The 14,357-nt window shown below is 42.9% G+C and overlaps 1 protein-coding gene across 1 annotated transcript in view; it reads left to right on the top strand.

Moving 5' to 3' along the window:
- Window positions 1-14,357, top strand: part of TMEM132B (transmembrane protein 132B) — a 259,572-nt gene that overhangs the window by 239,378 nt on the left and 5,837 nt on the right. Inside the window, exon 6 of the mRNA XM_077835357.1 lies at window positions 5,786-5,991. Within this exon, the coding sequence (XP_077691483.1) occupies window positions 5,786-5,991 (206 nt within the window). The remainder of the gene's footprint in view (window positions 1-5,785; window positions 5,992-14,357) is intronic.

Here is a 14,357-nt window from a genome sequence, read left to right as displayed (position 1 = left end):
GTTTCACTGGAATGGCGCAACATGCTTGGTGTTTGGAACTGTCCAGGGCAGAAAAGGAATGGAGATTCCACAGGTACAATGGAAATCCAGACTGAGAAGTATCTTAAATACCAAAGGTTCATCTAGCCCAGTATCCCGTCTTCCAACAGTGGCCAATGCCAGGTGCCCCAGAGAATGAACAGAACACGTAATCATTAAGTGATCCATCCTTTGTTGCCCATTCCCAGCTTCTGGCAAACAGAGGCTAGGGACACCATGCCATCCCATCCTGGCTAAAATCCATTAATGGATCTATCCATGAATTTATCTAGTTCTTTTTTAAACTAGAACTTGGGCTTCAACTTCAGTCCTGGGTCCCAGCAAGTCTAATGGTGGCCCCAGCAACATCTTTAAAATGGGGTCACAACCCACTTTGTGGTTGTGACCACAATTTGAGAATGGCTGCAATAGTCCATCCGGGAAAGTATCCACAAAGCAGTAACAAATCTGCATCAAGAACAGCTAGCCGGAACTAATTCACCTACACTGTTAGCCATGTAAGTATAATTTGCGGGTCTTGATTCACCATGACCGGTGAAGCAAGGTGCAAACTGTACCTCCCTATGCCAGCAGGGGCTGCAGGTGGGGAATCCATCCCCCTCGGGAGGCAAGTGGCATTTGTAGTGCCACCTTCCCCTACAACCCCCCCGCAGGGAAGGGCAGCTTGAAATTGCAGTTGAGTTCCCCAGGCGCCCAGCTGGTGGAGCATGCCAAGGACATGGTGTGAATCAATGCATCCCCAGGCTGCCCAAACTGCACACCCCTCCCCAGCCAGTGCTCTCCACTTTCGAGGTGCACAGCTGCCTTTCTGCAGGGGGGGTGGGGGGGGCTAACACTCTGGCTACACCCCTCTGGGAGGACTCACTAGTGCTGGGGTCATTTATGCCTGTATCTGGTCTGAAGTTTCCAAAGCTGTGTGGAGAAGCTTAGTACAAAACAAACGTCAAGACCTCTTCGAGGAAGGAAAGTCAAAGAAGAAGCAGAAAATTGAGGAAACGTAGGGTGGGGTTGAGGGTGCATGTCACAGCTAGACAACAAATAGGTTCAGGACAGCATGAGGAGGGAGGGGTTTAATGTACGGTTTGTGGGGCAAATTCCACCTCACCTCCATGGGTGTAGAGGCCACTCCAGCAGTGGAGTAACGAAGGTGCCCAAGGGCAGGAATTAAGGAAACCACACAGAAAGTGCAGGCTTGCTATGTGGCATGGAGCCCAGCTCCCACAACTTGGTGACGAGGCAAAAAAAGAGGAAGATTCTTTCCATCTTGCCTCCTCCCATTTCTCAAGCACCTAGCCAAATTCCTCGAGCTGAGGAGCTCATTTCCGACTGGGCTTGCTAATGCAAACATTTAACAACAATAATAATAAAGCACAATAATCCAACAGGGAAGCAGCTTCACAGAACTGTGCCCGCACCACACAACGTAAGCTGTTCGAAGTAGCTCAGCAAATTATTCCTACCGGAATGAAAAAGACAATGCCTGTAAGAATACTGCAGAAAAGGTGGCTAAGGCTGACATTCAAGAAATATCACAAGATTACAGTTGGAAGTTTATTACAAGAACGAGTCATTTATTCTATTTGCCTTTCACATTGAAAATCCCATCACTGTTGTTCTCTTTACAGCCTCAGCCACAGTCCAGAGATTTTGCATCCCTCACACGTGTTTTGGAAAGCAGCAGTATACAGTGCACCTCTGACCTTTACTGAGATCCATAATGTGCTTGATCGGTCAGTCTTATCCCCCTCTTTTATAACCTCCCCTGGCCGTGGTGAACTATTTTACAGAATATTTAAAAGGTTGCAGTCATACCACATTCCGCTCTTTCATGCGATGGAGGGTTCAGGAGAAACTTACTAAATAATTTTAACTGGTGTCGGTTTTGCTGTTCAATAGCGCTGGTTACATACATGTATATATTTCTCCATTTGCGTCATTCAGCTTAATCTTGTGGTTCTTCACCAAGGGTCTGTCCACATGGGCAGCACAATGCCTGTGCATCAGTTAAACCCTATTCTGAAAGCCAGTTTAACTAGTTCTTAATCAGCTCTCTGTACAGGAGTGAAGTTCACCCCAAAGTTACAGCCCATTAGGGATCTGATTCTGTGCTTACATAAGTTTTACCTCTACTGGGAAGCAGCATAGCTTAGTGGCCGGCACTGGACAGGGACTTAGTAGACGTGGGTTTTAGTCCCACCTCCGCCACTGGATTGCTGGGTGACCTTGGGCAAGTCACTTCACCTCTCTTTGCCTCCGTTTCCTCATCTATAAAAAATGGGGATAATGATGCTCATTTCCTTTTCAAAGCACTTTGAGATCTATGAATGAATAGCGCTAGATAAGAACAAGGCATTTTTATTTTTATTTCTATTTTTATTACTGGCTCCAGCTGAGTTACTCCAAATTAAATGACAGGTTTCAGAGTAACAGCCGTGTTAGTCTGTATTTGCAAAAAGAAAAGGAGTACTTGTGGCACCTGATGAAGTGAGCTGTAGCTCACGAAAGCTCATGCTCAAATAAATTGGTTAGTCTCTAAGGTGCCACAAGTACTCCTTTTCTTTTTTCCAAATTAAATGAAAGGAGAATCAAATCATTTTTTCCCCACTGCATCTTGAATAACCTAGCTACAAACTTTAGTACTTGCAAGAACAACCTTCACATTTTCATGTTTACTTTTTGCATGTTTTGCCCAGATATAGTTAAACAAAGCAAAATAAAATCTATCTGATTCAACCTCTTTTCTAAATCACTGGCATGCTGTTGAAGTAAGTTGAGGGTAAGGTTATGGCTTTTGAATAAAGCAACAACTGCACATGGAAAAATTCATCATGCAAGAGAGGGTTTTGGGTGGGGTGTTTGATATCACATTTTAGCATTTTTTTACACCTTTGCCTGCTTTCCTAAGAGATAAGTAAATGTTCAGTGACCTGAATTTTAAACAGCTTCCTAGTTATTCTTTTGGATTGCTAGATACTTTGGTACTTGATTAGTCTAAAATCAAGGCTGAGACAGGTTGTACAGAAGAAATTGTGCCTTGTAGAATTACTTGTGGGGATTGGAGCCAACCACCCGCTACAATGCCAGGAAAGGTTAATTACACCTCACTTTCATTTGACCTGAATTCCAGGGTGGATAGCTAGACCTCCTGCTCACCTGGTTGTAATATTTGATAAAGGAAACATTCTAAAATTGCATCTCTTAACTTTGCCAGGCAGGTGACAATGGCTAGTGTTGGGATGTTTTAGTGTTGGGATGTTTTATGCTTGCTTTGTGCATTTTAGAATGAAGGATGGCCGCTTTAAGCTTCAGATCAAACCCACTCTGGTATCTTCCCACCATGAAGCATTAATGGGAGAGACAGCTCTTTTACTCTTCCTGTTCGCTCGGCTATTCAGCAGCAGTTCAAAAAAAACAATGCCATGCAAGTCAAAAAACCCAAACCCTTCAAAATCACACAATAGCAGATGGCGGCTCCCATGTGCAGAGAGAGCACAGTGGCATCTACTGTGCCTTTTATCAGGTGCAACACACGTCCCGCACATCTTGCTCCTCCCTTCCCCAACTGTGGGGTTTCAGGCAACACTATCAGGACTAGAGTCCCTCACTTGGTGTCAGCGAGGATACAAAATTCACTGCTGTGCAGAGTCAGCTCAAGATCTCATCTATGAAATCCGTGAACCAAACCTACTGGTTTTCTTATAGGTACGATGAAAATCAGCCCCTTCTTCGTTTATTTTGCACCTTTCCTGCTGACTGAAGGAGACGCAAGAACATTTTAGGCATCTAAAAACACAGTCTAAAATATTCATTTCAGTCTTATCATGTAGTAGTTAATCCCCTGATGGGGGTCTTGATGTTTATCCTTCCCTCTTCAAGTTTTCTTAATTATTTCTGTCCCGTGTTAATTCGAACAAAGCTCCCTAGATGTAGTTTTTTCGATTTAGAATCTCAACTGCTCTTCCCATTAATGGCCTTGATTAATGTGCTTAAAAATGCCTCAAAGACATTTGAGACACATTCTGAGAGGGGAACGACAAGGATTTTGAATATGTTCAATTTAATTTGTGATACTCTTTGTACCTGTGAGCTTGGAGTCCATTTTACATTTCTTAGCAAGTGCTTAGATGATTTGTTTTTTATTCTATTACTTTCCAGGCACTGATGTGGAAGGAGCGTGATCTCCAGACAAGTGTCTTCGTTTTGTTAGCCAAACCATGGTAACTTTGGCCAAAGCCCGTTTGGAAAAAGTCATTCATTGTCATTTCAGTCCCTTGATTAGGATTGATCAGGACACACAATTGAATGGGGATAGACTCAAGGATGGGTTTTAAGTGGCAGGCTGCAACTTGACCAAAATTTAACATGGGAGAAGGGTGCTATTTGCACACTTCCCCATACCAGCCATTTAAGTGGGTCCAATGTGCAGTTTATAGGGCATCTGTCATATAGCCCATAACTCATGGCAGACTCTCCATTGCCAACCCCAAGGATTCTGCTTACTCTGCTGAAATCTCTCACCTTCCCTCTGCAAAGGGAACAGAAGAGAGGGCCAAAGAGGGATCTCAGACTGCAAGGACTTCAGATCTCCCTTTTGCCCATCGACCCAGGGTCTGCCGTCAAAATCCTGTGTCTCTTGTTTTCTGGCTGATGGCCTTTTGGCCTTTTATCCGTACTGGGCACAAGTTGCAACGGACATTCATATAGTTCCTAACACTGCATTCCTAAATCCTCTCCCTCTTCAGCTTTCTATTCTGTGTTGCAACACAAGGAATATGGTGTGACACAAGGAAGTGCTGATGCAAGACGGATATTTATTTAGCAGTCTCAATGGAATGACGTGGGTCACGATTACTAAAGATCACTGCCCCGCTCCCCTGGCAGAGGTCAGTGTATGCTGACTTCTTTGGCAGCTGTCACATCTTTCCTTTTATTTTAAAAACTAAATGCAAATTATTTATCTTGCAGCAGCAGGGACCAGGGTTCCATTGGACACACACGTCGTAAAGCAATGGTCCTTGACTCAGAGTTTCCAGTCTAGGTTAAGATTGCTACAGGATAAGAGTTTATAATCTAGGGGCTCAATTCTGCATCCAGATCTGTGCCAAGGAGCTCTGAAACCAATAGGACTCTGTGAGGGTGAAGTGGATCTATCCATATGACTCCAGGTGAAGGATGGGGCTTAGGTTATTAGTTGCTTCCACATAGTACTTGTCCTGGAAGTATTTTAGTGTAGCAAACATCATGAGATTACATCAGTTCTATATTTATTTTGGTGAAACTCCACTTAGAAGTTCTAAAATTAATAGTTATACTGAAGTTCTGGATGCATATTATGGACCACAAGAAGGTCTTTGGCACTGAACCTTACAGGACTCATATGAAAAGAGAAGGATTCTGTTTTATGGGTCTGAGAGTTTTTTTCTTTTTCTTATTAAAATATGCCCCCTTTTTCTGGATTTAAGTAAGCTGTAAACAAAATTTGATGCACATGAAGTTTGATTCATGGAGAATTTAATTTCTCCAGTATAAAAGACTACCACAGGTCACATAACATCACAGCATTATTTTTGTAATTTAAGTAGTATCCATTGAGGAATGCAGAATTGTTTGCCACTAATTTGAAAGCTGAAGATACAATATGCGTTACTCCCATTATTAGCAATGTCTTTGTGCTGATGTATCATTCACGCTGCGTCTTCCTGAACTTTTACCCGTTTTGCAAGTAATCTTGGGATTTGTTTTAAAGGTTTCTGGCAGATGCGACTCCATCTTTGTTAATGGCAAGGAAATGAAGAGCAAAGTGGATACCATTGTGAACTTTACTTACCAGCATTTTACCACCCAGCTAGAAGTGACGGTCTGGGCTCCACGGCTTCCTTTGCAGATAGAGATCTCGGATACAGAACTTAGCCAGATCAAGGGCTGGCGGATACCTGTCACATCCAATAAGAGGTATGATTGCTATATTTGCATGACCTAGGTGCATGCATATGGGCCAGGGATTTTAAGATCCAGCAGATTCATTTGGAGGCTATTTTTCAGAGGGTAGAACATCCCATTTGCAAACAGAGTTTAGAGTCTGCCTCGGCCTGAAACAGTCACTACTGTGAAAACGGTAGGCCAAATTCTGTCCTCCTTTCCATCCTGTGAAAACTCAGTGAAATCAAAGCTAGCTGCATGGATGGGAATCTGCAGAAAGAGTGCGGATGTATCACGTCAAGCAGCCAGCACTCAGTAAGACATAGGGCGTGTCTACACTGCAACCACAGGGTGCAATTGCAACTTGTACAAAGATACCCGAGCTAGCTTTAATCTCAGTCGCTTGGGAACTGGAGGAGTGAAGATTTCAGCATGGGCTTCACAAGCCTGCCAGAACCCTGGGTAATTACTTGGGCCCACACTGAAGGCTGCACAGCTGCAGTTTCCCTGATCTGGTACCCGAGCTGGCTAGATTGATGCTTGCTCAGGTATGTCTATGCAAGCTGCCCGCAGACCCCGTGATTGCAGTGTAGACACACCCAAGGCACTGTAGAAAAAACACAGGTTTGGACAGAGGGCAGGGTACCTGGAGCTCTTGACTCCTAATCCCAATTCAGAATTCCTGAGGTCTAGTTTGACTGTTGGCGGCCTCGTGCAATTTACTGACGAGGCCAGCCTCAGTTTCTCCATCTGTAAAATGGGCTAGTACTTGCCTCTCTCACAGTGGTGTTATCAGAATCTTAGAGCATAGTAAAGACTACACTTTAACTGTGGAGTTATGCTTTAAGGGTTTGCATCAGGTATATATAAGACATTTCAATGCACAGAAACTCAGCTAGTGCATAGTGTAACCCTTCCCACCCTCCCTCCATGCAGGCATGTCCATAGTTACAGCCTGATTCTACTATCCTTACTCTCACTGAGTAGCACCTTACTCTGAGCTGTTCTGTTGAAACCATTTTGCCTGAAAAATATGTAGATGGCCCTCCGAATGCTAATATTTGCGTGCACAATTCATTGCAGGTGCAAACCTGTGGGCACAATTACTTGTGAGTACAATATTTATTACCCACAAGAATAGATCATGTTGTGGCCTTGCTGTAAATCAGGCTTTTAGAGTTGCAGTCTTTGCCCCTTTTTCCTTGTGCTCGACATTAATGTAGCTCAGTAAGCTTCATTACATCTGTTACACAAAATTCTGAAGGGAATATGGCATTTTCAGTTAGACACCCCCCCCCACCCTTTAATCTCCTCTTTCCCAAAGAATGCAGGTCCAGTTTCTTTGACATTTCTGAATATAGATGGGCGTCTCATTTTGGTTGATTATTCCATTTGACCTCTGCTGCACCTTCTCCATTACTGTAATGCAGCAGAGGTCTCCAATAATAGACTCACCTTCTGTCCGCTTATTTTTCCTGAGCCTGTATCTGCTATTTCTAAAGTCACAACATGCAGCAGAAGTGCACTTTGCACAGTATTGTGTGTCATTGTGTTTCATGGGCCTAGATGATTCGCTAGATTTGATCTTACCATTAAGACCAGCAAGTTCAGACTATAAGAATGCGTTCACAAAAGCTGTTTTCAGTGACTTACCGTTTTGCCCATGGTTTGATACTTACGCTGACTTACTATTACAATGTCATTGTGCCATGCGACACTAGACTTTAAAGAGCATGCAGTGCCTCAGTTAGGCAGCATGGTGATAACACATAGATGTGAAAGATAAGGGGAGAAAAATTTCCCACAGATCATCAGCAATATCAAGAAGAGCAAGGTGGAGCGATCTGAGCAAACATAAAAGCATGTGGGTGAAAAAGGTACAAGGTGAGTGAGCATTAAAGCAGCAGATCTTTTGAAGAAGCATCAAGCTTTGTACAAGCAAGTTCTACAGAGGAGCTCAAAGAAGCACTACCTAGCAGATCTGATTTAGGCAAGAAAGCATTGCGGATTCACAAAAGATTGTGTTCTGATAAAGAGACTCCACTGGCAAAAGGGGGGAAAGGCTTCTTGAGGTCTTTTCTCCTGCCCCTCCCATTCTCAAAGGACCCATGCGGGAACAGCCAACATTTGGACAAGCAGCTAGATTAAGTGTTTCCAGGAATACTACTGTATTGATGAATTTCAGGATCACTTGAAAAATTCTATTGGTGAACATGGCATGACATCAGATCAAATTTATAATGCAAATGCAAAAGGGTTTCTCAGCAGCGATCCTATCACTGAAAATCCTAGTAGTTCCAGCTAGGAGCCTGTTGCCGGCTGTGCTCAGTGACTAGGACACATCTTAGCTATTGAAGAGACCAAACAGAGAGCAAGGAGCAGAATTATTTAGCACTTTACAAGGGGATGTAAGTTGGGGTAATGGAATAAATTAACCAGATACTCTGGCAATGAGCTCACTACAAATGGGCAGATAATCAGATACCTTCTTTTGTCTATCTAGAAGGTGCTCCTGATCAGGTGGCTGTGTCAAAAGGACAGGTAATGAAGAACTGGCACAATGGAAACTTTTCTAACTTTCACTGGTGAAGACAAAGTTGCTCTTTGTGGAGAGAGAAAATGTGCTCGGTGATTGAATTGGTGCCAGCTGCTACAATAGTCCCAGAATCACTAACTTTCATTTGCTTTAGCAATCCAAAGAGATGCACCTTCTGCTGCTTATGGGCCTGATGCTGCAGTTCTTACTTAGACGCAAATCCAACTGAAGTCAATGAGGTTTTTGCTGGAGTAAATGACTGCAGGATTGGGTTGCTGATGTTTATGATAGGAATTGGCTTTTGAACACCACACGGTGAGTTAGACATTCAGCGGTGGTTAACATCATGGACGTTTTGACTTTAAACCCATTACGCCCAGCTTTGGGCATTTCCCTCCTAGGGTCTAGTGCTGATTTATTGGGCCAGCTGAAATAAAGATAATGGTCTGAGAGCCTGCAGTGTTTGCAAGCTGGCAAGCAATCTTCGTTCACTGCTGCTCAAATTACATCTGACCCACTGGCACATCTTTAGCAACCATTGTTTCCGTGTAGCGTGGAAGAAAAAGCAGGGCTGCTGTATTGCTACAAAAAGGTAGCTGGTTGGTTGACACTGCATGTCAGCTGTCTATGCATGTGTGACTGGACAAGTGTTTCAGGTTTCGAGTAGAAATAAATTACCCTGGGTTTATGAAACACTAGGATTTTTTTATTTACTTTTTTTCTCTATTTTAAATCAATAGGTAATCAGGGACTAGCATTAGCTATGCTAGCCTTGACATTTGCACTGTATGGGAGCTTCAAAGTTTCCTTTCTTTTTTCATGCTTTGTGTGTTTTACTCAATATTTCATTGTTTTTCCATGTTTAGAGGCGGTTTGTTTTGTTTTTCTCTCTCTCTGTGTCTGGGTGTTTATATTACACCAGCACCATACTGTCTTTGTACCTTCCACATATTTATGGGTTTATATTCAACACCCCAGTGAGGTAGGGAAGTATTATCCCCATTTGACAAACAGAAGCACTGAGGCACAGAGAGGTTAAGTGACTTGCCCAGAGTTGTGCAGGAAGATAATGGCAGCTTCTGAAGTTGAACTTACGTCTCCTGCTTCTCAGCAGCGTTTTAGCTTATATTAGTCACTGCTAAACTGCCCTGGAACAGTGTAATGTTGTGAGAATGCCAGACAGCTGAAATGTGTTCTTGTATCATCCACTGGGAAGACGTTCCAAATGGAGAAAGCTTTGATTTAATACCCAAGAAGCTCCCAACGTTCTGTGTCAGAACGATAACCTTTGTATTCTCTAAACACAAAAACATCATATGAGTCAATATTGTCAGTCCGAAAAATCTCATGAGCAGTTCAAGAACTAGGTCTGGTATTTTTTAAGAGGGCTAAAAGTTAGGCATATAACGCCTATTGAAATTCAATGAATATTGGCACCTAACTCCCTTAGATTCTTTTGAAAATCTTAGTCTATATTATTAGGAAATCTTTAGTCCTATAGTTAAGGCTACGTTTATGTCATGAAGGTCATGGAATCTGTGACTTCCAGAGACCTCTATGACATTCTCTGCTTCAGCCCCAGGGGCTGCGGGACTCTGGAGCTGGCAGCCAGCAGGATTCCAGCAACAGGTGACAGCCTTGCGCAGGGGGTGCGGGATGGCTCAGGCGAGTGGCTTGGGGTGTCTCATTTTCTCTTTAGGAAATATGGTCACACTGTAGCTCCCAGCCACCCTAGGCGGACGGGGAACCCCGCAGCTCCCAGCCACCAGGGTGGTGGGGGAAACCATGGAGCTGTAGCAGAATAAGTCAGACAGGTCACGGCTTCCGTGAATTTTTGTTTATTGCCGGTGACCTGTCCATGACTTTTACTAAGAATAACCATGAGAAAATCGTAGCCTTACTATAATGAAAGGGTCTGTTAATACCATGTTATTGTCCACATACCATAGTAATGGAGGGCATATAACTATGTGTAATAGTAAGATGCATGTAATAATTGATCCTTTCTTGCTTAAATATCTTCTTCTGTGCAAATTTCCTCAAGGGAAAGTAGGAAGATAGGGTAAAATATAAACATAGTGGCAGAAATCCTGAATTCCTTGCTCCCTTTGGATTGGTATGACAAGTTTTCACCTGCTCCTTACTGAATTAAATGGCTTTTACTTCAGTAGAAACTGCATGAGAACTGAGTAAGGAATTTTGAATTTGGGCTATTCTAAAGAAGGGGAGTATACAAAGCAGTCTCCATTGTGTATAAGCAGAAATATGGCTTACTATGCAAATCCATAAATATAGGATGAACTTTTATACTTATCCATATGAGATGGAGAATCATAATTTAATCTATGGTGCATGCCACTATCAATAGGGGCAGTCAATTTTCCAGATGAAAATCTGTTCTCTGGCTAGGTATATGCATGCTTAGCTGCAAATTAAAATTAAAATGCACAAGCTTAAACCACTTGTAGAACAGCTGTATAATAGAAAAGCAGACAGATCACTGATTATATCATTGCTAGCAGGCACCATTATAACAGGGTTGTTTTAACTCTACCCTCTAGCAAGGATTTTATCTGTCTGAAATGTAAATGAAATGGAATTCTGGCAACCTTGGTGCAGTCCAGACAAGCAAAAATCTTCCGAATACATTTTGTAAAGGAGCAAGAAATATGGATAAGCAGAATTCTGAAAGATATTCAAAGCACAAGGCTCACTAACTTTAGAGGTAACCAGAAAAAAAAGGCAATATGAAGCAGTAGCTTGCATTTAAGAGGACACTTAAAATGAGCTCAAGGAAGTTCAAGGAAGGATTTTAGGCCTACTAAGATCACTAACAAGACTCTACGGGGACCATGTAATTTAATGGATTTCAAACACTTCGTTGGGTCCAAAAAGGCAAAGTACTGAAAAGCTCTGTCTTATTAACTGAATCAGGGATTTGTGGCTTTGAAGTGGAAATGGATATCATTTGTTTAAAAACACCCTTGAATTAAAGAAGAACAACTTGAATTGGCACCTGGCAATGGAAACTTGCAAGGCATGTTCTAAAATTGCCGGCACCTCACTTTCCATCTTTGCACCAACGTTACGTTACGCTGGGGGCGTAGCCTCAGACATTCTAAGTTCTAAAGTACTCTCAAAACTTTTCTAACGTTCTCCATGTTTGTGCAACAGAAAAGTTCTATGGTACTAAGAAATGTGGACTTGTATGTAGAACTCTTCAGATGACAAGTGGGCTATATTACAAAACCCTTCCCAGGGAGAGGAACCCTGGTGATCTCATGCCTGGGGGGCCTGGAGACTCTGCAGTGAGGGCAATGATTGGAGTGATCTCTACTCACTGGGGGAGTGAGAACTCTAGCAGAGCTCCTGGGGGAGTCACTCTGGTCTGGCGCTAGTGCTTCTTGGGGTAGCATCATCTCCTAGGTGGATACTTGTGAGCTCTAGAGAACAGCATGTTGCAGGTAGCAGCTTCTCATTGGCTTCACCTCCTCTGGCCAAGGACATAAGCTCTTCTGACCCGTTGCACTGCTGATCTTGTGGAGCTGGAGTGGCTTCCATAGTCTGCAGGTAATAGAGGGAGCATGGCATACGACTCCCCTGTCATCTGTCTTCCCCCAGCTCACATTTCTGTGGAGCAGAATGGGGCTGACTGATTTCTCCATCCCCACCCAACCCATTTTGAATGGAAACTGAATATATTTTCCCTGTGAACAATTCGCGTCATCTGCAGGTTCAGTCAGCAGACTAACCTTTAATCGCGGCAACACACAGGTGGGTCGGACTGAGTCAGACATTTCGTATGTGAAAATAATAAGGAAAACACAAATCCAGAAGCTCCCATTTTAAAACCGAATGGACGGGGATGTCCACAGGGCAATCAGAGGCGTGACAGCAGCACATGGCGTTTTGATCTGGCTCGCTCCACTAACACTAGCAGTGAAGCTGAGGTCGCATGGGCTAGCCACTCAGGAACATACCCATTGTCCAGAGCTGGGGTGCTGCTGTGGCTTACTGTTACTGGAGCAAGCCAGATCAAAGCTACACGTGCTGCTGTCACACCTTTGATCAGGGTTAACATTTTCCCAAAGTTTGGGGTTATCAGATTTTGGGCTTGGTTTCAGGCCTATTGCTTAGTACTGACCGAACAAATCTGAATATGGTAACAAAGACAGTTGGAATGTTCCGTGAGACCCAACAGGATTCCATCTGTCTTAACGAGAAAGGGTTGGTCTAAGAATGAGAACCCTTTTGAAAGTTCATCACTTTCTTAGCTATATCTGCCCAGCTCAATGAATGGGTAAAGGGTACAAGTCCTTTACAGAGCAAATGAGCTCTTTTATAGTATTTTACAGCCTCCAAAGCCCTGAACTGGCCAGGGGCAGTTTAGCTGTGCTCCCATCACATTTGTTTTGCTTGCCTGGGACCCATCAGCTGATGGAGGCCAGATTTCATTCTGTGATGGTAGAGGCAAGGCCTCATCATTCTGGAACAGAACAGCCTCTAAATAAAATATAAGTTTTAGATATTAATTTAGATAAAAGATATTAATTGCTCCAGAATAGTAAAAGATTGGTTGTTTCTCTTCTCTAAATGAGAAAAAGGCTAGATTAGGGTTTGCAAAACCTCAGTCAGGTTTTGATCTTGCAAAATCCAATCATGGCAGATTCAGATCTGGGTTACACTGTGTCTCATTTTATGGGGTCAGATTATTTAAAAAAAATTCAACTCTTATCCCACCTCTAGACTAAACTTAAAGCAGGGCAGATTTTCATAAGAGCTCAGCAACCAACAGCTCCTGTTCAGGAATCGAAACAACTGGTCAGATTTTCCAAAGAGCTCTTCAAGCTGAGAGTTCTGAAGTGGGTGCTGAGAGTTCTGAAAATCTGCCCATTTATTTTGATGCCTGAATGGGAATAGCTGGCCCCAGTTGTGGGCTTAGAGCAATTTTGAAAATCTGCCGTGGATATTTGTTTATTTCTGCAGGTGTGAAATAAATTTTGGTGCATAGGATTTGCACTGCTTTTTGCGTGGTCCTGCTGTAAGTCGTTCTTCAATATCCCTTTGTTCAATATAATGTGCCATATTCTTCCTGAATGTAAATGCCATTGATTTCAGTGAAGTAACTATTCAATGATATTAGAGAAATTTATTCAATGATATAAGACAGACAAGGGTTGGGGAAGAGGTAATATCTTTTATTGGCGCAACTTGTGCTGGTGAACAAGACAGGCTTATAAAAAGGAGGGTGATAAATTAATCTCCTTAAACACCAAGGATGGAACAAGAAGTAATGGCTTTAAATTGCAGCAAAGGAGATTTAGATTACACATTAGGAAAAAACTTCCTAACTGTAAAGGTAGTTGACTACTAGAACATATTACCTAGGGAGATTGTGGAATCTCTGTCACTGGAGGTTTTTAAGAGCTGGTTAGACAAACACCTATCAGGGATGATTTAGATAATACCCAGTCCTGCCTCACTGCAGAGGATTGGACTAGGTAACCTGTCAAGGTCCCTTCCAGTCCTACATTTCTGTGATTCTATGAAACTTCCCTAAGATTAACTTTCTCATGTGAACAGTTGCTGCATTACCCACATGGATGTGTTATTCATTTGTCAGTAGAAGTGGAGTTGGTTTGCAGGATCACACAGGGGAGGAGATCTAATGGAGATGTAGCTCACAATGTGAAAAAATTCAAGAATCCCTGTAGACTTTTCCATTCTGTGAAGATTCTACCTGGTACTCTTCTTCCAGTGTGGCTTGGGCCTGATGTTACCAAGATATTACCTCACCTGCCTTGTCTCTCTAATAACCTGGGACCACCCTGGCTTCAACAACACTGCAAACACTATTCAATGA

The sequence above is a fragment of the Eretmochelys imbricata genome, chromosome 15 (genome assembly GCF_965152235.1).
Source record: "Eretmochelys imbricata isolate rEreImb1 chromosome 15, rEreImb1.hap1, whole genome shotgun sequence".
Taxonomy (NCBI): domain Eukaryota; kingdom Metazoa; phylum Chordata; order Testudines; family Cheloniidae; genus Eretmochelys; species Eretmochelys imbricata.
Note: the sequence above shows the minus strand (reverse complement) of the source record. Positions and strands in the feature narration are given on the sequence as shown.